This window comes from Catharus ustulatus, chromosome 3 (genome assembly GCF_009819885.2).
Source record: "Catharus ustulatus isolate bCatUst1 chromosome 3, bCatUst1.pri.v2, whole genome shotgun sequence".
In the NCBI taxonomy this organism is placed as follows: Eukaryota; Metazoa; Chordata; class Aves; order Passeriformes; family Turdidae; genus Catharus; species Catharus ustulatus.
The window spans coordinates 29,660,311-29,682,138 of NC_046223.1; the positions used below are offsets into that span (position 1 = coordinate 29,660,311).

General features: G+C 39.1%; 1 protein-coding gene across 1 annotated transcript in view; it reads right to left on the reverse strand.

Annotated features, from left to right (window-relative positions):
- Positions 1 to 21,828, reverse strand: part of PLB1 (phospholipase B1) — a 78,700-nt gene that overhangs the window by 50,341 nt on the left and 6,531 nt on the right. Inside the window, exons 6-21 of the mRNA XM_033053716.2 lie at positions 20,624 to 20,655; positions 19,724 to 19,767; positions 18,675 to 18,759; positions 18,155 to 18,206; positions 16,907 to 16,993; positions 16,360 to 16,422; positions 14,994 to 15,076; positions 12,589 to 12,664; positions 11,865 to 11,969; positions 10,329 to 10,418; positions 6,527 to 6,589; positions 5,644 to 5,724; positions 4,159 to 4,225; positions 3,422 to 3,480; positions 2,304 to 2,377; positions 794 to 837 (exon numbers count right to left, since the gene is read on the reverse strand). Coding sequence (XP_032909607.2) covers positions 794 to 837; positions 2,304 to 2,377; positions 3,422 to 3,480; positions 4,159 to 4,225; positions 5,644 to 5,724; positions 6,527 to 6,589; positions 10,329 to 10,418; positions 11,865 to 11,969; positions 12,589 to 12,664; positions 14,994 to 15,076; positions 16,360 to 16,422; positions 16,907 to 16,993; positions 18,155 to 18,206; positions 18,675 to 18,759; positions 19,724 to 19,767; positions 20,624 to 20,655 — 1,105 coding nt within the window. The remainder of the gene's footprint in view (positions 1 to 793; positions 838 to 2,303; positions 2,378 to 3,421; positions 3,481 to 4,158; positions 4,226 to 5,643; positions 5,725 to 6,526; positions 6,590 to 10,328; positions 10,419 to 11,864; positions 11,970 to 12,588; positions 12,665 to 14,993; positions 15,077 to 16,359; positions 16,423 to 16,906; positions 16,994 to 18,154; positions 18,207 to 18,674; positions 18,760 to 19,723; positions 19,768 to 20,623; positions 20,656 to 21,828) is intronic.

The window sequence follows — 21,828 nt, forward strand, 5'->3', positions numbered from 1 at the left end:
CAATAAGGGTTAGACTTTAGTAAAAAAACATTGAAAAGCTTTAGGAGATAGCTATAAAAAAATTTTAAAAATCAACCTTTCAGTATAATAAACATGGAGATTCATCACCATACAACCATTTCCCTGCCTTCAAGATTTCTGAATTTCATAAATTCAGATATCTCATGACCTAACATGACCATCTTGGCTAGCAATGCCATTTTGCCTGGCAAGCAAGGCTGGGTAACCATATACTCAGGCAAGAGAACCTCATGCCATCATGCTCTAACTGCAGACAGGTTGGAATCAAATCCTTTAGCCTGAAGGCCCCAGATGTATTAACCCCAAAGACCCCAGATTCCCTTCTATATCTTAGGTTACAAACCAGCCTTACGAACACCTCAGATCTTAAATGTCCTGACCTTTAAAAAGCATGTAAAATCTGATCTTGTAATGTGATTCTGCCCCTGCCTGAAACAACTTTCCCACACAGTCAAAATAGTTTCTTTAGGCTATGAGCTAAGATCTTTGATTCACCTATCCCAAACACATTTTAGACAGAACTATAACCAACAGAAGAACACTGAAACAACCAAAACTTAGAAATTACTAAATACATAATTAAGTGATGCACACCATATTACAGCCTGGTTGTTATACAACTTTTCCTCATCAGTGGACATTAAACACCAAGGGATTGCTTGTGTCATGCTACAAATTTTAACCCTTTTCTCCTGTCTCCTTTTATAAGAGCAAGTATTCGAATAATAAAAGGCACCACGTATTTATCAAATTTACAGAAAATGTCACTTACTTGGTAGTGTCGTGACTGTGCTTATGTTTTCATTTCCTCCAGCACTGTCAAAAAGAACGAACAGGGAAAAAAGTGCTGTAAGGCAATGGACAAGGTAGGAGAGTGCCCCCTTCTGGGGTTACCACACATGTACAGAGCACACTGGTGGTTGTCCTGAGCCCACCCAGGCTCTGGGTGCCCGTCCCCAGGGGTCATCACATCCTAGACATTCTCTGCTCCAGCAGAACAATAATATTAGAAACCCTGTACACCACCTGTCCTTTCAGCTCTTTCATGTGTTTTGGCATCTGTTCAAACCCAGCTGAAAGAAATGAGATTTTTTTCAAGGCTGACACCTTTTCTACAGTTGTACCTATTAAAATATTTATAGCTTCCATTTTTAGTTAGCAAATCCAACTGAAACAAAAAGTTCTAAAAGCATGTATTTCAGAGGGGTAAGTAAAATCAATACCTTTGCATTCCCTCACTCAACTGGAAGAATACTGCTAGACTGGTGAAATTCACCATTATGTATGTCTGTATTCTCTTTATTCTCCTTCATGCTGAAAAAAAACTATTACACTTGTTGGGAAAAAAAATGTCAATAGATTACTATTAAAGGTCAAAATATAAAACATTTGACTTAGAGCACCTCTATAGTGTCCCTTTAATCTGGAACAGATTTTAAAGTGCACTAACCATTTCTGGAAGTGCTTGAGGCCAAGCTGGATGATGCTCTGAGCAGCCTGGTCTAGTGAAAAGTGTCCCTACCCATAGCTTTGGGGTTGGAACCTGGTGATCTTTAAGGTGCTTTCCAATTCAGGCCATTCTATGATTCTGTGAGTGTCTTTAAACTTCTTCTAAACTTGCAGTGACTTTGATTGGTAAAAAAATTACAAACAGAAGATTAGCCTGACAAGTTTGGTGTTAAATCATACAGTTGCAGATTAACAAGTGAGCATGACTGCCTTTCTCCAGAGTCTTTTTGAAGTATCTAACAACATGTCGCATATGTAAAAGTCTGTATTGACTCATAATTGATAAACTGTTCTGCATGATGTAAGCAATACTGGGAAAGGATCAAGGAAAGAGATACTGCATATGAAACAACAGCAGAAGAGATATTTTGTAGACCACCAATTTTAAATGAGACAAATGGGTGATGTGGGCCATGCTGACCAAGACACAGAAAGAGCAGGGACAGAAATGCAGAATGAGCAAGAGATGCAATGGTGATGGAGTTTAGAAGACCAGGGTCTCCTACAACTGTGAGATTGAAAACTCCTTAACAAGGATCCCATTTTTCTGTGTACCCAGGTCTGTTCCAGTCATGCTACATTGTACTCTAGATAACCACTAGTTTAAGTATTTTCTTTATCATGAGTAACAGTACAGCCATGTGCCATCATGCAAAATGTTTCATCAAATCCAGTTTCCACAAGCCTTCATTTCCTCAAAAAACAACTATATCGACCAAAACTGAAGAAAATTGATTCTCTCCCACGGGGGGGCGGGAATTCCTGGGACTCACCTCCAAGAAAGACCTCGGTATTGAGTCAGGACATCCACAACATTCCCGCGTCTGGATCCTGCCCCATTACCTGCCTGGAAGAAAAGTTCACCTTCAGAAAATAAACATTGCTACAGTAACTAGTTCTCTGACTTATCCTAGTGAGAATAATTTAAAAAGCATATTAATGAAGGAAGCTATGTCATCTTCCCAAAATAGAACAGATCCCTGTTCTCAAGAAGGTCAAAGGCTGAAGGTATTTTAACTCCATTCCCGTGAATTACCCTCTTCTATCAACTTCATGATTAGATCAAGTGGGGAAAAATTACTTGAGAATGTTCAAAATACTCATAAAATTCTAAATTTACATAAGAAGTAAGTAAGATAGCAGTAGTCCTGAATCAATAATGTATTATAATATTCCTCACATTAAAAAGTTGTACAGTGATTTTATGTCTTTCCCAGTTTCTCCAAGGAAAAAGACTACATGATTTAATGTGATAATTAGCACAGAACATGTAGAAAACATGAATTATGACATAAGCAGTAAAGCAGTCACCACTGATTGGAGAATCACAATCAGTCTAGGGGTAATGAGCTTACATAGTACTAGGTATAGTGTTAAAATAAAAAAAATTTCAAGGCAAGTTACACTCAACACACCTGATGTTCTACTGCAATTTTAATAATATGTTTCATTGGTATGAATTACTATGGTTTTATAGGCTTTGGTATTATCATACATATAAGATGATAGAGATAGACAGATATACACAATCAGCTGCAGAATTTTCTCTTCACTAATAGCTTTCAGGGCCAATAACTTGGGAGCTGCCAAAAATCAGTAAAGAAAAGCAATTATTGCAAGTCCACTCTAGCAGAATAGCTTTGCTGCTGCACAATCTAATCTTACATTTCTTCCTTGTGTGGCACTCTCATGGACTTTAAATGGGAACTGTGCATTCAGATTAGACTCATGATCTGATTAGCAATCAACCAAGGGGGAATATGGAAAAAAAAAATGTGAAAAACGTGTTTGGCTCAACAGGGCATAACTGTATGTATTCCATTTCCCAAGCCAAAAAATGAGAAATTTCATTGCAAGTTTTATCAATGGCTATCCAGTGATCTTTACTTACTGTGATTGAATCTCCCAGGGCAGCAATCACCTGAATATCTGCTGGTTTCAAATTATGAACTGAAAAAAAAAATAAAAGTAGTCTAAGGGAAAGAAAGAAAACTACAAATCATGAAGCTTTCCTCAGAATAAGCATAAGACAGTATTCTTAATATTCATGACGACATTAGTTCAGTTCAGACAGAAACTGATAGGCATCAAATCAGAAATGATTCTTGGTACCATAGCTGAGCAGTGGCTACAGTAACAAAGGAGGCAGTAAGATGCCAGTCTTGCATTTGTTCTTCCTCAGATTTCTTTTAACTGGTGAAAATCACTGAAAAGCAGGCTCAGCTCTGGGGCCAGCACAGAATGGATATTTGGAACAATCACAGATTCTGAGGAAAGACAAAACCTAACCAAGGAACTCCATATGGGTTTTTGCACCCCAGACTGCATTAACAACAGCCCTCTACAATTTTTTTACCCTGGAAATGAAGGACCTGACTGCCTCCTATCTTTTCCACTGTCACTTCTTTGTACATGGATGATGCACCTGCACAAAATTTCACCCTTGAGCTAGTGAATGCACATCTTGCCGTACAACCACTTACATTGTTCCAAAAAGACACTTAAAAACCACAGTCAACAAAGTGGACTTCTCCAAAGAATAGAGTACCTCTCCAGAGTAAACCCAGTTCTATTCTCCTTCTGTCATCAAATGAAGTAGCTCTACAATAAAAAGGCACAGTACTATACCTGAAACTGGAACCGTATCAGAGGGGCGCCGGTCAGGACAGAAAATATTTGTTCCATAACTCCTCTCCTGCAAAGACAGGGCAAGATTTCACATCAGTCTCACTATACTCTGGTCATGATAAACCATTTACATCTCAGAGCATTAGATTAATGAAATCCCCACATCCTTTGTATACAACTGCCCAGCTCAGCCTGCCCTCAGTCTGTGCCTTTTGAAGGCAGACACAAACTCAGCCTGCTCAGAAGTCATGCAGCACAACTCTTGCCTACAGTGGGGTCAGTTATTTTAGACTCTGAGCCATGCTGAGTTCAGCTATGCAACATTTGGTGTGCCCATACCCTGAACATCTTTTGCAAGAAACTGTTTGAACATCCCTGAAATATCCTAGCACAAAACCATACCTCTGTCAGCAGGCCATGAGCCTGCCTTCTCCATATGCAGTCCTGTACGTGCAGCCAGGGACTTGCCCTCCTGACTCTTTTGGGTTGCAGCCTACTGACAGAAATACCCCCAAAATCTACTGTTAATGAAGGGCTGACCATCAATATGCCAGAGCAAACCATTACACAAGACTCAAAGATGCGCTTTGGCTTCAAAATCTCTCTGCAGAATTCCTTAAGTAGGCTAACTTGCCGAAGGAAAAGATACTTGTATGTTCATTGGTCTGGATTGGGTTTTTAATTTCTAACAGAACAACCACAAACATAGCACAGTATTGCTCCTTACATCCTTAGCACCTCCTACACTATGGCTATTTCCAAAAACCAGAGTGGTAGGTACCACTGCCCCATGGCAAGGTCTGTACACCCCAAGTAACCAACAAAACAGATGGCACTATGTTAAAATGTGAACCAAGATGCATATTTCAACTCCAGTGACAAACAGATCATTTTGTCTAGATGTGTTCTAGGCATTGTGTTCTGGGGCATAAAAATGAACATTACCAATTCACTCTGTTCCTGCTTGAGAATGCCAAGTTCTGCTCAAAATCAAAGTACTCTGACTTAATCATGGGTCCTTTTCTCCACACATCTAATGTGAAACTATCTACTATCTCATAAAAATAAAAAAATCCATATTCTTCAGTTTTACTATGGCATAACCAAGACAAAATCAGACCCACACAGTAGCTGGATCTGACCTAGTTTCTTCCACAGTAGAACTAAATAGCCCCATTTTCACTATCTTCTTATCCCAGGGAAAATAACGTTTTCATCCAAATGGTTAACCAGGCTCTTACCAGTGAGGGCAAGACTCATTTTAGGCTAGCTGAACACCTCTACCTTACACTGTGCAGAACCCACCAAGGAGAGAATGTGCTATTAAACATCTGACTATTTAGTCAATCATGGAAATAAAAAGCTGGAGTTTTGCATTTAGTTTTCCCAGGTAGCACTATTCATTTAGGCTACAACACAATCTTACCCACCTGTCCCACTCCCTGGAATACACCCAGTCCATTGAAGCAAACAGTCCTACTATACCTGAGATGTTTCTTTGGTGTTTGATGTCCTCAGGGAAGATAAGTAGTTACTATTTCTATATGTAAACAAATATGGATTTTCCTGCAGAGCAAAGAGAGTATGTTTACCAGTGCTAGTGGAAACACAGTTAGCTGACAGATGGCTACATTTTCCAAGAGAAAAAAATCTTTACAGTATTAATTTTGACTGAACATTGCATTAGTGAAGTAAACCAGGTTAGACTTGAAAGTTAAGCCCTGGTCTGAAGCCCTGTCCTAGGTATGCTCTAGGCACAGTACCGCTTCCTGTCTTAAATCTAACATCAAACAAAAAATAAAATTCTATTTCTTTGATATTTTAATTGCTGTTCAGAAGCTTTTGGATGCCAGTAATATTTTATCACTATCAAATTACTGAAGTAACAACTTAAATGCAAAAGCGTACAAGAACCTGTACTTTGAATATGAGATGCTCCAATCCTGACTACTGACATTTCCAGGGACTAAATTAGTAAAATATGGCAGCAGAGGCAAATCACAGAAAATCTAGATTATATAAAATACATGGATTCAATTTTATTGGTGACACAAATTTAAATAGTGATAATGCACCTCATACCTGCAATTAATAAATTCAGATTAGCTAGACATACTTTTTTGACCAAAAAAAAGTCTGACAGATAATTTAATTAAATTTTGTCAAAAGTTCTTTTTTTCAGAGTTTCATCTGTATCAAAAAAAAGACTCTGTGTCAATGAACTTTAGGAACACTCAGGTTTTAACTGTGCAGTAACTCGGGCAAGTGCACATTCCAAAGAACTTCAGAAAACAACAACAGTATTTGAAAACTTGGAAATTCTGCAAAGAATAAACAAAACTGCAGAATAACAAGGAAGCCCTTTTACCCGAGATGGACACTGGACAATTTTTGTGACACCATAAGGCTGCTTCTGTCCAACTGGCTGCATCTGGAAAGGAAGAGAACAGAGGAATTGTACACGTGCTGTGTGTGGGAAGGAAGGGAGAGCAGCAGCAATGCAAAGGTTCTATTGCCTGAAGTTTTCCATCAGGCTCATATATATATATTTTAAAGTTTCTTTTGCTTATGATAAATATTTATCTATGCATAATATACCACATGTATACCCACATAAACAAGGAACTGAAAACAAGTCCTCTCATGAGCAGACTGTCTTCCCATCATGACTACAACTTCCACCCAAGCATTAATTTGGCTTTTGGGAATGCTGACTCTGTAAGTGTTGATTGTTTATCCTACCTTTCAGAACTGTTTCATTATCTACACTCTCACACATGTTAGGCAACACCAAAAGGTGCTTTCCTACTCCACACAGAGGCTTAATAACATTTATTGGCTTTCTTGAAGCAAGATGGAGAGAGGATTATTGTCGTGAAAAATTACAGAATTATTCAGAAAACAGGGACAGCACAAAGGGGCAAATACCAAAAATAATAACTTCACCTGTTCAGGCAGCTTGCTGAGTGCTAATTAAATTGCAAACACACACAGAGGAATTGGCTGAGGGTTTAGATCCCTCAGTGCATGTCTCCTCAGCTTGGCACCAGCAGCTGCCAGGACCAGCAGCCTACACAAGAAACAGGATGCAAGGGACTGGAAAATACAACAGCAGCAGGCTTGATGTCACCAATACACTCTGGGCAGGAATGCTATATTCTATTTCGATTTGTCCATCAATGAAAATAATGGGAAAATTCAGAGAAATAGAGAAGATGCTTACAGAGTTTATATTCTTTGAGAGAAACATTGGAAGAAACAGCCTGTTTGTTCGAGTGGAGACAGGGAGGAATAAAACAAATTTCCCCAAAATGTGAACAATAATGAATCTCAGAGGAAAGATACACTGAGATACTTTCCCATCCTCCCATGATGAAACACAGGATAGAGTTGTGTTTTGTTTCTGTAATGCAAAAGAGTGCCAAAAGACAAGAAGCTCTTACTCTCATGGAGCTCTTTAAATACACAAATGGAGTTTTGCCCTCAGATATATGTCCAGAGGTAAAAATGATTAATATTGGCAAATGCCTACGATCAGGCTCTCTGTGGTAAACATCAAAGCTGTCCAAGTACACAGCCAGCCTCTCTCAGCTTTTCCAATGTCATTTATCTGACTTTTCTGGTGTGCTTAGCATATCAATTGCATTTCTAAGTCCTAGAGACTTAGAACTGTTTTGGTCAAATATCCAGCCCTGCCTAGGAAAAGCCCTTAGGAGATGATGGCTCAGCTCCTTCTCAGTCAGGCTGAAGTGCAGCCCTAAGGCAAATTGCCACTTAGATTTTCAAGGTTTTGCCCTTTGGCCAATAAACAGGTAATTACTCAAGGAAAGAGGCGGGTACCAAGCCTCTAAACAAGGTCAGGACAGGCTGGCAGAGAGCAGGAGAAAATAAACCTGTGAATGCAGTTTCATTCTGCTGTGTTTCCAGGTCCACAAGTCACAATCTTGATTTCCTATCAGTTCCCAAGACTGCATTATGGGTTCTTTTTCAATTTTTAAAAAAGTCAGCATAAACTGTTGGCTGGATTTCCCAGAAGAACTGGAGACACCTTTATCAGGTGAGGACACATGCTAGTGCTTTTTATGCTGAATGCATCTTTCATATCTTCTTTTACATCACAGCAGAATACAGGCAGGCAAGGCAATCACTGGTAGAAAAAGAAGCAACCCTGAAAGGCCCCTTTCTGATGATTGCTAGCTGTACTCTGAGAAGTCCACTTAATCATTAAGAGAAGTCAGGAGAAAAGATGGCAAAATGAGTTGAGGGAATTATTACTATTTCTACAGTCTTGCTTCAAACCTGTGCCAAGATGTGGGTTTGCCACATTTTGCTCCTCCTCCAGCTCACCTAGGCTGTCCCCTCACTAGAGGAATCACCTCACACTAAGAAAAAACACTGAAATAAAGCAAAGAAGGTATTTGTCTCCTTTATGACCATGTTTTGGTTCTGGTGGTTCCACAGCATGCTCACCACCCAAGTCTGGGTAACTGGCCTTGATGCAGCCAGCCTTAAAAGCATTGCTTATGGTTTTTCATCACTGCAATTTCTACAGAATGCTCCTGGGCAATCAGAATGACAAGAAGAGAGTAACATGCCATAGAATTGGTTGCTCAAGGACAGAGCATAGAAGGACAAATAAAGTCTGTGCAGAAAAGGTTTAGAGACAGAAGAATGAAATAGAGGGCATCTATTTTATGATGGAAAAACTGAGGCAGGAACTGTCAGGTCATCACAAGGAACATCACAGATAACAGCAAAGGAGATAAATGGACCCAGCATGGCTGTTCCAAGGTTAGCACTGCAACAGCTCATCAATTTTTAACTCCTTGGCTCCTACTAACTAACTGAAGACCTACTAACTTTAACTAAAAGATAACATATTTTCTTAAAGTGATTATACTATTCTTCTAGATATATCATCTGTGGAATAGAAGCCTCTTCCTGCAAATTCTGCTTCTGTAAATGATCTGGGGTACAACAGCATTATTGCTGCTTGAACTAACATAAAAGAAAATAAGAACATGCCAATATGTATGAATTTATTTTTAAATGTAGTTTATGAACGTATAGACTTCTTTCCTTCACACTTAGGATAATTTGGACAGACACAGGAATAGTAGATACTCTCCAAAGAAAATCTTATTAACACATGGAATGCAAAACAAGAAAAAAAAATATTTTATATTTCATCTAACTTAATTGGCCTTTGAAGATTCTTTTTTTATTAAAAAAGAGATTGTGTGTTATGAAGTTACTAGAAAAAGAAATAAGAAATGTTGAAAGCTTCTAAAAAGAAACAGTAAAATCAACATTTTACCTGAAACAATGCATGTAAGGGCATATCCAAACAGTAGCATCCTGTTTAGCTCGGTTGAGTCCAAATCCACATACCTGCTTTTTTGTGTCATTCATATTATAAAGCAACTCACATTTCTTCATGTGCCCCTATAATCAGTTCTAAAGTGCAAAATCCTTCAGTTGTGCATGCATCCACTCAGCCTCACACACACAAATGCTGTGTGTCAGCAGCTCAAGCCTGAAGTGGGAAACAGCCCCCTACAGAACTGGTCATGATGTTCAAGGTCAAGTGGGTCACAAAGTTCCACTCTCCCACTTTCCTCAGCTGGATAGAACATTCAACTCTAGGGGACATAACAAGAGCTCCTCAAGGTTGTCTATCACCTTTTCACTGTGAGCAACAGCAGCACAAAGATGATGGTTAAGGAGGAGACAGAGGTATAAGACTCATTTTTAAAGAATGGTAGGGGATGCAGGATAGAGGACAGAGTAGACAGGAGTATAATTGCTAATCTCAGGTTAGGACAAGCCTCAATCATCTTGTGCTGTGCTGTCAAAGAGGTAAGATTAGCAAAAACAGCATCTATCACAGCTCATTTATTCCATGAGGCTTCCCAAAGGGCTACTCTGAAAACCTTTCCAAAAAGTTCTTAGTAGAAAGTAGAAGCAGAGTGAGATTTGTCTTGGAAGTGTAGGGCATTTAGCATTATTCAAGAGCAGCCTCCCTGCACAGCTGAGGATAGCAGTCCTGGAATAACTCTTGTATTCTTCCTTCCCCTGCATCTTTGCTACTCAAAACCTGGCTCATGCAGGGTGGGTACCAGGCATCTGGACCAAGTTCAGCAAGAAACAGTCTCTGTGGTACTGCTTACCATGTTGTTCCAGAGGCCCACAGCCATGAAAATATAATTCTCCAGAATTTCCACTCGTGTCTTTGATGTGGTAATCAAATCATCTTTGCCCTGAAAGAGAAAATACTTTGAGCATCATAAAATAATTTAGAGTATGGAAAGATTAGATATCCAGTCACAAAAGTTCTCAATCTATAAAATGATATTCATATCCACAAGAAAATCAATCTTTGGTATTCTCATTAAGCTGCTTGCCACTGACCCCAGTTACTACTGGTGTGTCAAGATAGAAAGAAGCTTATTTTGTAAATGATTGTTGCACATCAACAGGACAAGAAGAGCAGAGCAACAACACAGCATGATCACAATAGTGGCAAACAGCAGAGCAGGAAGACAGATGTGAACACATAAATCATTTGGAATAAACAACAGTTCTTCTAGTGTACACATGCATTTAAAGAACAGAAACATTCAGAATTTGTCTTAAGAGGGCATGCTGAATTTTAAATTAAACGTGACCATTGGAAGAGTTTGGAAGGTTACACACGGTGGCCTGCAGGCATACCACAAATCAGAAGAAATAAAGAATCCACCTATGACATATGATGGTATTTAAAGAAATAATAAAACAAATTACTGACAGAAGAAGTAATGCCAGGAAAGTTAGAAGTCTGCTATTTCCATATGGACCAGCTATCTACAAAAAAAACCCTGGCAAAAGATGACCCTAGCAGCAACAAGATGATTTTGCAACATAGAAATCCTTTATTTTTCTGGAAGAAAAATTTCTTCTTCCAATTCACTTTGTTCCGATACTGAGCTGAGGGGAGCAATGGATTTACCTCAAATTTATGGAGCTATCACGATGCTCAAAAACCCAGACCATAAGTCACTACCAATCTATTTTATAAAAAAACACCTAACGTGATGGATTTTGATACCTCACTCCAAGTGAGCCATTCTCTAGAAAGTAATATTCTCCCTCTTCATTGCCAGATCTTAAACAACCTTGACCTTTCAACATCCCTTTAAAGATCACTTATGACAAAACCATGCCTGACATCCTAGGCAATCCCATCTTCGTTCCCTACTGCCTACACCAGAAAAAAAATCTGAATTCCCAGACTCTTTACAGGGAAATAAATGTACTTTCCAACATAGTTTACATACACCTTTATCCTTTGTTCCTCTAATCCTTTTAAATACTTCACATTATCCACTTTTTGCCTTTTTAGTCAAACACATGAGTATAATCACGGATGAATGTGGTGATGGCTACAAAGATATGGAAAAAATAGCAGCACTGAGCTTCCAGACACTTGTGACTTTAGGTGCAGAGGGGCCATAACTTGATTTATTCTGGAGCATAGCATTCAAGAAACACAGGATCTCTGACTGGTGCTGTTAAAATCAAGTTCCACTCTCAGGACTTCTGTGTCTGACTACCCTTGACTTCCAGAATTACACAGCCTAGGACAGGAAAGCCTACTTTTGAATATTCCACTCAGTCTCAGCAGACACAAACCAGAAAGAATGGAGCAGCTTGAGTTTACTCACCAGTCTGAGTAGCAGATTTCTTCCTTGGAAAGAAGGCTGAAGAACAACAGTGAAGTCATCCTTTTGATCAAACCTCTCAGACTCCAGTAGTTTTTCCAAAGCATCCTAAATAGACAACCATTTAATGAGATAAGTATTATTAGGTATAGAGAGCGTAATGTATGTGTAATTCATCAGGGCTTGAAGTAAATTTAAATTATCCCTATCCCTAATAAATGACAGAAATAAAATTGTGTAATCCAGAACAACGACAATAATTTAAGGAAATCTTGTTACACAACAACTGGAAAATCCTTGTAGCTAAGAGAAAGATAGTTTGCTATCATTTTCTTTGAAAGGGCAGCAAGCTTAGCAAGACAATGAAATGTCATGTTTATTGCCATCCTGGCATGTTTAAAAGAAACTCTAGCACAACTGTGCTTTTCTTAACAGAAAATTTCCCTCTTCTAAATCATGGACAAGACGGATCATTTCTCTGATGGGATATGAAAAAAAGTTATATAGACATTTAAAACAACAAGAGAAACTAAGATCACTGAGATATAGAGAGAATTTATTGTCAACATTCCCAAGGTAAGAAATGGGATTGGGATATATGATAGAAAGGCTGTTACACAACTTCCACACCGCTATTCCTCCCTTAACTCCTTGCTTCAGGCCAACCTGGAAAATTAATAGATGTGTCTAGCAATATGAGTGCCAAACAACACAGAAGATGCCATACCTGATAGGACCACCTCAGTATGTTATCATGTAATGTGGAATGTTCAACATAATTGCACTGATTCCTGCCTGGATTGCTGCAGAAAATGAACACATGAAAGACATTATGAACTTTTGATAACAAGGTGGATAGCATTAATTCGTTTAAGCCACTGACAAGCACATACTAAAGACTAAAATGTTGTATGTGTAGAAAAGGCTACATGGAACACACTAATTTTTTATATAAACATAGAATGATATATAATTCCCATATCCAGAGCTTTGTATCTCTTTTTGATTTGAAAGCCTAGTCAGTTGACAAGTATGCCAGACTTAGATTAGCACAGGATCTCACAAGCTAGCAACATGCTCAAGCTTAAAAATAGCAGCTGCACTGGTTTTCAAACATTTTCCACTCTGTAGTCACACAGGAAAATTGAACAAACTCAAAATACTTCCACGAGAACTTTCTCTTTAGTGTTTGGCATGACGACCTGCATCTAGAAACGTGGATGGAAGCTGTGGGGGGTTATACATGCTGAAGGATGACTGACACTGTCAGATTTCTGCCCTGCAAGGTGAGATGGGCATAGTGCATATTCTTGAAGCTAGCTGGAGAATTCTTAGAGTACCCAAAGGTGTAGATGGGAACAATATAAGATATACATAAGATTAGTCAGGTTCCAGCAAAGATATATTCCCTTGAAATTTCCTGTATGGACTGGAATCAGAAAGTTTCTGGGGAGTTTGCAGATATAAGCAATAAGTATGTGTCATGATCCTTTCCACAGAGCTCTAGCTAAACCATAAAATGAGAGTTTTCTGATAAAATGCTATTATCACTGCTGGTGAGTGAAAGAAATAGCTCAGAACCAGAATCTTACCCAAGCCTAACAGAGGAACCTCATAAAATACATGAAGAGAGTTACATGCCTTAAAATAGGGTTCATGCATTACTTTTAGTGCAGACGCTTCTCATTAGTAAGAAATTAGTAAAGGAGGGAACTTTGAACCCCATTGTGTCCCAGACTACAGTGCCTAAAGTTAAGGCACAGGACTGAAAGTGTCAACCACTATTATCCTTCTTGACTCTTGACATTTCACATTTTCATATGGATTTATATTTTTCTCTCAAAGCACAGTTCATAATGACAACTTAGTAACCAAATTCTGGAGAGGATCTGGGACTGAGGTCATCTAACAAACTTGTGGGAACTGTGTTTATCAAGCAGATAAACACAGTTATGACAACATGCTGACAATAAGAAAGCAAATTGCCTTAAGTACAAAAGGAAATCTAAAAATTCCTCAGAGGAAAAAAAATAGATCTATTTAATTTTCTAAGTCCTTCAATATGTGGCAAGGCTCATATTCCTAAACACATCTTTTCCACATTTCTCACATTTTCCTCCTTCACGTGCAGAGGAAATAAACTTGAGTGTCTCATGCAGTCGCTTTTGACAAGGCAAGCTTCTCCTGCGCTTGTATTTGTTAAGTACATGGTTACACAGCAGCCAGACCTCTTCCGTTCCATCACAACATCTCTGAGGTCGTACACTTGCAAAGCCTGTGAAATGCTTCAGGACGACTATATTAGTACATATTGTGTCCTATGCCACAAGCACAGGAGAAAAAAATGACTGTGGAGTAAGATGAAGTGTAATCTCACCAGCTGTAAACTACTCCATCATAACTGCTCATGTGCACACTCCTACTCCATACTAAATCAGGACACAAACTACTCACACTTTTGTTACAAAGTACTGAGAAAGATAAATAGATGCAATTACAATAAGGAACTGACAACTTGGATGTTCTCTACCGTAGCATACCCTAAGCCCAAGTAGAATCTTTCCAATAGCCTAATAATGTCCTTTAAAATCTTTTTCTCATTTTGTGAACATTGATATGTCAAAATTTAAATTTTTAAAGCACCCACAGAGCTTCTGACTTGAGAGTTGCAGAACAAAAGCATCACTGAATAAAAAACTGGGGATAGGTAGATGGTGCAGTTTTGTGACCATAACTTAAGTGCTGGGTCCGGCTGGGATGGAGTTAACTTTCCTCATAGCAGCCCATATGTTGCTGTGTTTTGGATTTGTGGCTAAAACTGTTGATAACAAACCAATGCTCTTGGTGGACAGTGCTTGTACACCATCAAGGCTTTCTCTTTTTCCTTAACTGTGAACCAATATTTAAATATGCTGTTCTATTTGATAGGATTAAAAGCTTCCTAGTAAAATATATATTTCAGAGAGAGTATATCAGAAACAAAGTGAAGACTTAAAATCTTTTACATGCTTTTGTATTCAGGGCAGAAAAACAGTTCAGCAGATTGCATCTCAGTCAAAGTCAGTGCGTATACATAGCTATTTGTTGAACACCAGCAGGAGACAGGGACAAGAAGTTAAAGAACTCTGTTACCTGGCATTACTGTAATCTTGGCATGCAAGAGATGCAGTTGTGAGCTCAGTGGAATCCACTAGATTTACGAAGGCCTTGGGAACCTGCAGTATTAAAGTAAAAATTATTCATGCTAGATTTGCAATTAAAGATCAACAAGCAGCAATTATGGAGAATTACGTTGACAACTTCACATGTATTACTTCTGGCCTGGGATTCTGCCTACGTAAAATCAATTATCTAAGTCTTTGCCAATTCTGTCCTGAACCCTGCTCCTATGTCTGCTATCTAGGATCATCATTTATGAAGTACTTGTGACCATGTTCTTGTGACTGAGACACAGCAATTCATTTTACATAAGCAAAATGGCCACCAGCCAACTAAACTGAACTCAAATGAACTTGGGACTACCATTTTTGTGGCAACATAGCAATGCAAAGCTGGGCATGAAACATCCTATATAACAGCACAAGCACTCATGCAATCCATCACACCTCTCCCCCATGCAGAAAGCAGCTTTTACTGTACATAATGATATTTCACTTTTACAAGCTCACATAAACAGATTCTGGAAATAATAGTGGAGAGAATCTGAAGAGAATGTGTGGGTGTAATTTCCCCCATACACAACATTTGTCGAAGTCAGCTGGAGAAAAACGAGTGGTCATGGTCTGATGCAACCAGAATGTAGCAGTTTTAGGATATGTTGTAGGTCTTCAATGCAGCAAAACAAAATTACTGGAAGATGCTATTGAAATAATTCAGTTAAACAGTTTATAGTCTGCTTTAGTAGTAATCTATCCTCATCTAGTCTACTATCATTAGTAGACCAAGACACAGGATAGAATGCTTCCCAGAAACCATCCTAGGTAAGCAGATAATTCTTAGCTCAGCCTGCTAGAAAACCTTTAGAAAGGCTGAGATTTTTAAATGAACACAAAATCGGAAAAAATATCTATTTTATGTATTTTAATGGATGTTTTCCCTGGTCCGTTAAGTCACCACCAGGTAGTTAGCAGACTGTACACTGCCTAGGCACCCCACACCAATAACTAGATATTTTCACCAACAGCCCTGTTAAACATAACTTTCAGATCTAGACAGATGTATTCCAATTTTCACAAAAATCATTTTAAAAATACCCAAAGATTGAGTGGTACATTAGCCTGTATTGCAAAACAGAGCAGTTACCCATCCATCCTTTCCATTTGCACGCAACAGCTTTTTAAAAATGGGAGTAAAACACTTAATGAAAACAAACAATGCCAGTGGGTTGAAGTCTGGTGGTGTAAGTCATGTGAAGAGTGGTGCAAGCCCTAGTCTAGTAGGGGAGACTGGAAAAATACACAAAGGATTCAGCTAGTCAGGGTTGATGAATACATCTTACCTTCTCATACAAATAGTCCAAGACAGCTGTAACTTTTTCCAGGTTTGTTGATATGCAGTCCCTCTGTAAATGAGATGAGAAAGGCCACCAAAACTAGTAGAAAAAAAGTTATCCATTTCCCAGAAGTCACAAACTGTGTATTGAGCTGTGTACTGAAAGGTTATTAAGAGCCATTCTACTCTAAATTCAGCCTTAGCCAGCAACAAGTAAGTAACATGGGAACTGATCTTGTAATTTAACTGCCTATAAATAGACAACTTGACACATAATAAAATAAAATACAGGGATAGGGAAGAAAAGTATCTTTATACTTGAAGATGGAAAACAGTTGTTCTACTAAGAAATCTCAGACTAGGGATGGCAAATTAAGTACAGATGTTTATAAATATAAAACACATCATGTGCTAGGAGGTTACATCATTGGATAGAGGCATCCCAACATCCCAGACCTACCTAGTCCTTTGGTTCCCTGTAGCAGAGGGCAGAGTATGGGAAAGTGTCTAAACTACCTACCTTGACTGCTAAACCACCCCACAAAAGTGCTTACCAGTTGTGTGGAAGCATAGGAGGAACATGGGGTTTCAGCATTAAAAAATACTGTAATCAATTTCCAGTCATTTTGGAAGTCCATCATCTGGGAGAAAAAAATAAAGGAATAGGATCACAGGTGATCTATTTGCCATTTTCCTTTCTCACACACAATTTGCTGTGGGTTCAAAACCAGTGAGACCAAGCAGTAGTCCATGGCCCAACCCTGCCCAGTTTGGTCCCCTCCATTTGACAAGCCATCCAGCTTTTCCTTAGAGAACACAACAAACAGATGGTCAGGCATCAAATGCTTCAATTAAAGCTAAATACACACCTACAAAAAGCTCAGGATAGAGCCTGAAATTGCTGCTGCTGCTGAATTTGTAGGAGCCTCTATTGAAAAAGATGGGCATGGACAGCTAAGCACAGAACTTCATGTTGTCTCTTTCCATCACTGTTGCAGCTTGCCAACAGGATTACTGTACATGAAGTGCTGAGAAGGGGCCACAGTAGTAAGGCAAAGATTGGAATACAAAATCTGAGGACTAGAGCCCTGCCCAGCTGTGCTGTGTTTATTAGGCAATGCTGTACAGTCCTGAAGAGCCTTGGTTAGAATCACATGGTTCCACAAACATGCATGCTAAATTCCTGTAGAGCAAAGAGGTAACAGCATAATTGCCTTGGCAATTACATTTTCCCATTGTTTCAAGACTATTTTACAAAATAACATCATGGCTAAGAACAAAGGAGAAATGAATGCTTAAAGCTCCAGGATGGGACCTAAAAAGCACTCAGCCATGAGCAATAATTCAAGCTCTCACCAGCATCAGCCAAAGCAAATCTAGGTCTTTATTGTCCTTTTTGAAAATATGTTCCTAAAAGACCAAAAAGGAACTGAAGAGACAAATACTGAGAATTATTATTTTGGGTTGGCTTCTCAGAAACACTGGCACAGTTACAGACTGTAGCTAGCAGAAGTCTCACATCTTCAGCCAACAGAAAGCAAACATATTGGCTTCCCTACCAAGATCTTCAGCTGCTTTGACAAAAGTACAAAAGGTGGGATACTTTCAGAACAAAACTCTGCACTTGAAAGGCACAGAACTGGTTCTTATTTACCAGAGAAAGACTGAAGTCCATTAACCCCAAGGAATGGCATTTTCTGTTTTGAAACTATGTTTGAGTGTTGTTTAAGTATTAAACCACTTTTTTGCCTTTTTCTGCTTCAACACTATGCTTTCTGAATTGTCTCGTGCTTTAAACAAACCTGATTCCCTTTCATGAGCTCCACTATTACTTCAGCTTGATGCAGGAGGTCTCTGAAAAGCAGAAAGGAAGAGAGAAATTATGAAGGCATCAGTAAGGACAAAGCTTTGCCTGATTTTTGCCATTGAATCAAAAAACATTTGAGGATTCAGGCTGGATTAATCTTTTCTCTGCTAAATGTGTTAGATTAGACAATTGACTGTGCTACCTAGAGAGTTGTGGGTGATTAGTTCATATTCAGTTATCTGACTTTCAGATATGTGCACTTAGATGAAAACAGCAGCTTAGTAGGCACAGCTCAACTTCTATTTGAGCCAAAAATTTATTTTGCGGCTATAAAGAGACCTGATGTTAACTCAGGAGATACAGACCCCAAAGCAGGGCTTTGCTCCTCCTGATTCTGACAGGTGCCAACTGAGCCACAATGACAGCCTCTGCCAGTACTGCACATATTCTGTGCTCAGTGAAGTGCTCCAGCATCAAAGATTTCCATCATTCCCCTTCCCAGCCCAAAGACTCACCTGGCTTGACTGTCTGGCGTCTCTCCCGCTGTGCCAGGCGGAGGGGACAGGTTTAGGACCGAGGGGTTGAAGTTGCTAATGAGAGCTGAATGACACACACACAGGTTAGGTGATTTCTGCATCCAACAGACTGCTACTCTCCTGATTCATTAAACACAACAGAACTAAACAGCACCAGAACATGTAAAGCCTGAGGATCTCTTGTATGCCCAAGCCCCCCTGCAGCTGTTTTTCTTGGTTTTGTTCCTCAGCTTCTGAAGTGAAGGCTTGATGTCTGAGTTTGCCTCCAAATCAGGTCAAAAACCTCCATCCCCATCTCATGTCAGCCACAAGTATTGTAAGTGGGCTTAAATAGAGGCAGCTGTAGAAATGAAGCTGCTAGGAAAGGCTACCAAGGGAGACTCATAAAATACCAACAAGTTGCCATGTTTTAAACCCGTTTTACAGGGAAATGGATGTCACACCAAGGAGTTAAGATACTAGGAAAATTATTTGGAGGGCAGGACCCTGGAGCTATGTATTACAGCAGCATTTCAGTGGGCATGAAAGTTTTACTTGCAATACCCTTTACCAAAGCAAAGGCTACCTTCAGAGACAGCCAATAGGCAACAAATTCCAAGATGTGGCACATCTGTGGCAGTCCCAGTGTAAATCCTAAGCACATGACATTTTGATGTTTCTGGGCAGGCAAACCCACACAAGATTTCAGCTGGCCAGCATGGGCCACAAGCACACACCAGCAGAGACTGTGTAGTGAGTAGAAATAAGAGGCAAAAAAAAAGCCCTGTTGGGCATTTAAGAATCTTGCAGCAGTCTGTCACATCCCTTCTTCACTGCTGTTTGTCTATCCAGACAGTCTCTTCAAAGCCATCACGGGCAACCCAAGCTGGCTTCACTCATGTCCCCAGGTACACCATCCCTCAGGCTTCCCTTACACCTCTGCAATGTGCTGTGCTGCACCTGCTCTGCAGCTCAGCAGAGCCCTGGAGCTCCTGCCAGCAAGCTGTTAAATTAATTTGCTGAAGTTTTAGTGTGACAGCAAGACGCACCTGCTAAAGTTGCCACGCTTAGTTCAAGGAAGTTCTTTCCTGTGCTATAGAAAAGGAAGAGAAAACAGGAAGTTCCTGTTATTCCATTTCTCAAAGAAAAATCATATTTTCTTATTAGTTATGCTGCATCTCAGAATTAAATTCATGGCAGCTGCTGCAAGTGAGAATGGGGCCTTTCTTTCCCCAAAACTGTCATGTCATCAGCTACTGCTGAGTAAGACTGTAGTCTCAGATGTCAATTTTTATGTCTCTGTACCCTCTGCATGTTGCAGTACTTGTGCTTGTTTATACATACATATAAGTGATGAAGGGGCCTCTCCAAGTATACCCACATGCAAGTGGACACAGATGTTTACGCAACCATAAAAAAACTTAGCCTTTTAAAGTTTATCTGTGCAGTGCTAAATCCTCCTCTGGAATGCTGTGATTCAAAAGATCTGCACAGACCTGCAACTACAAGGTTTAGCCATATGTTCACTCATTGATTTAGATCTGCTAAATGGACATGGAAAAGAAATCGGGTAAAGTTTATCCATGAAGAACTGGGAATCAGCCAAGCAGAGGACAGGGTATCTGGACTACTGGGTTCATTCTTAGCTCTGATAAATCCCTGCTTTCTAATCTCTAACTAGTGATTATGATATTTACTGCCTAGGATTTATCACACAGTAATAATTCTTAATCAAGAGTAACCTAAGGTTACATCTTGCATGAGTACAAAAAAATTTGTTACCAACAGACAGGAAAAGTTTCAGGGTCTCAAAATCCTTTCTATTTTACATAGGCTTTCTTCTTCTCTCTACAAAACAATTTAAAAAATTGCTTGGGCCTAAATCCTGCACTGCAATACTACAGAGATCAGGATAACAAAACTTATAAAAGCTAAGTATTAATTGTTACCTTTGAAGTAAACCCTCACCAGATCCTGGTGTCTGTGAACAAAGAAGCAATAAAAATAATATTAAGAAAATTGTGAACTAGACCTATGTATGCTGTTCCCCTACCATATTTCAGTCCTGTTAGAGACAGGAATGTTTTCTTCATACTCTTCTCCATTGTGTTGTAACCATTCACAGATTTAGATTATTTTCCAGAATTTCCCTATTACAGTGCATTCTCATAATCTGGTAATCCTCTTTTAGTTACTGCTTTCATTAATGATTTTTTTACACACAGCTTAATATAGAATTTGATTAGTTGAAATCAAATTTCCTAAAACGAAATGCTGTTCTAGACCAAATTTCTCTGGATTACTCCTACTCCTTTTCAACAAGGGACATAACCTGAAGTTGCTTAGATAATTTACATAGATGGCACTCAGACAGAAGGGTGTCTTTTGAAAAGAACATCAATAGAGGAACTTCACTGATTTCAGAGAGCTTAACGAGGAGACGGTGACAGAGATGTTTGCCCTTGGAAAGCAAACATTCCTTAAAAGAAGATAATTTACATGTTTTTCTATGACACCCCCACAACAAAGCAACAAAGACACCAGCACAAAGTAGACTTGCTCCAAAGGGCCATGCATCTGATACGGGTGAAGCATTTGCATTCAGGACAATATGTTTTTTTCAAAAGAGAGAGGTACTCATAAGGAGTCCAGACTGCTAATTTTCTAAAGGAAAAGTATGATATATTGATGGCTACCATCTCAAATGTGAAAGTTGTTTTGTAATACGAGAGACTCCCATATTTCACAGTTGCAGCCTCTCCAGTGGTGATAAATTTTTGTTCTACATGCATTTCTACACCTCCTCAAAGCTTGAGAACTGTGGTTAAATGCTTTTAATTGGGCCTCAAATCTATTTCAGATATCCACTTCCAGCTATTAAGACAAAATAGAGATTATCCAAATCTGACAATATTATTTCAGGCAGGAGAACTTTACACACTGAACTATAAATCAAAAATTTATCTTTATGATTCTTGTATACCTTCTGCCTTCTAGGTAGGAAAACAGTTTCTACAGAAAACGCTTGATGAGGTGGAAAAACTACTGCATTTCTCAACAATTTGTATTTGTTCCAGTTTGAATTTTCCCAGCATCTTCTTCCAGTTATTCAATCTGTTATGCACATTGTTAGGAAAATCCATGCACTCTAATC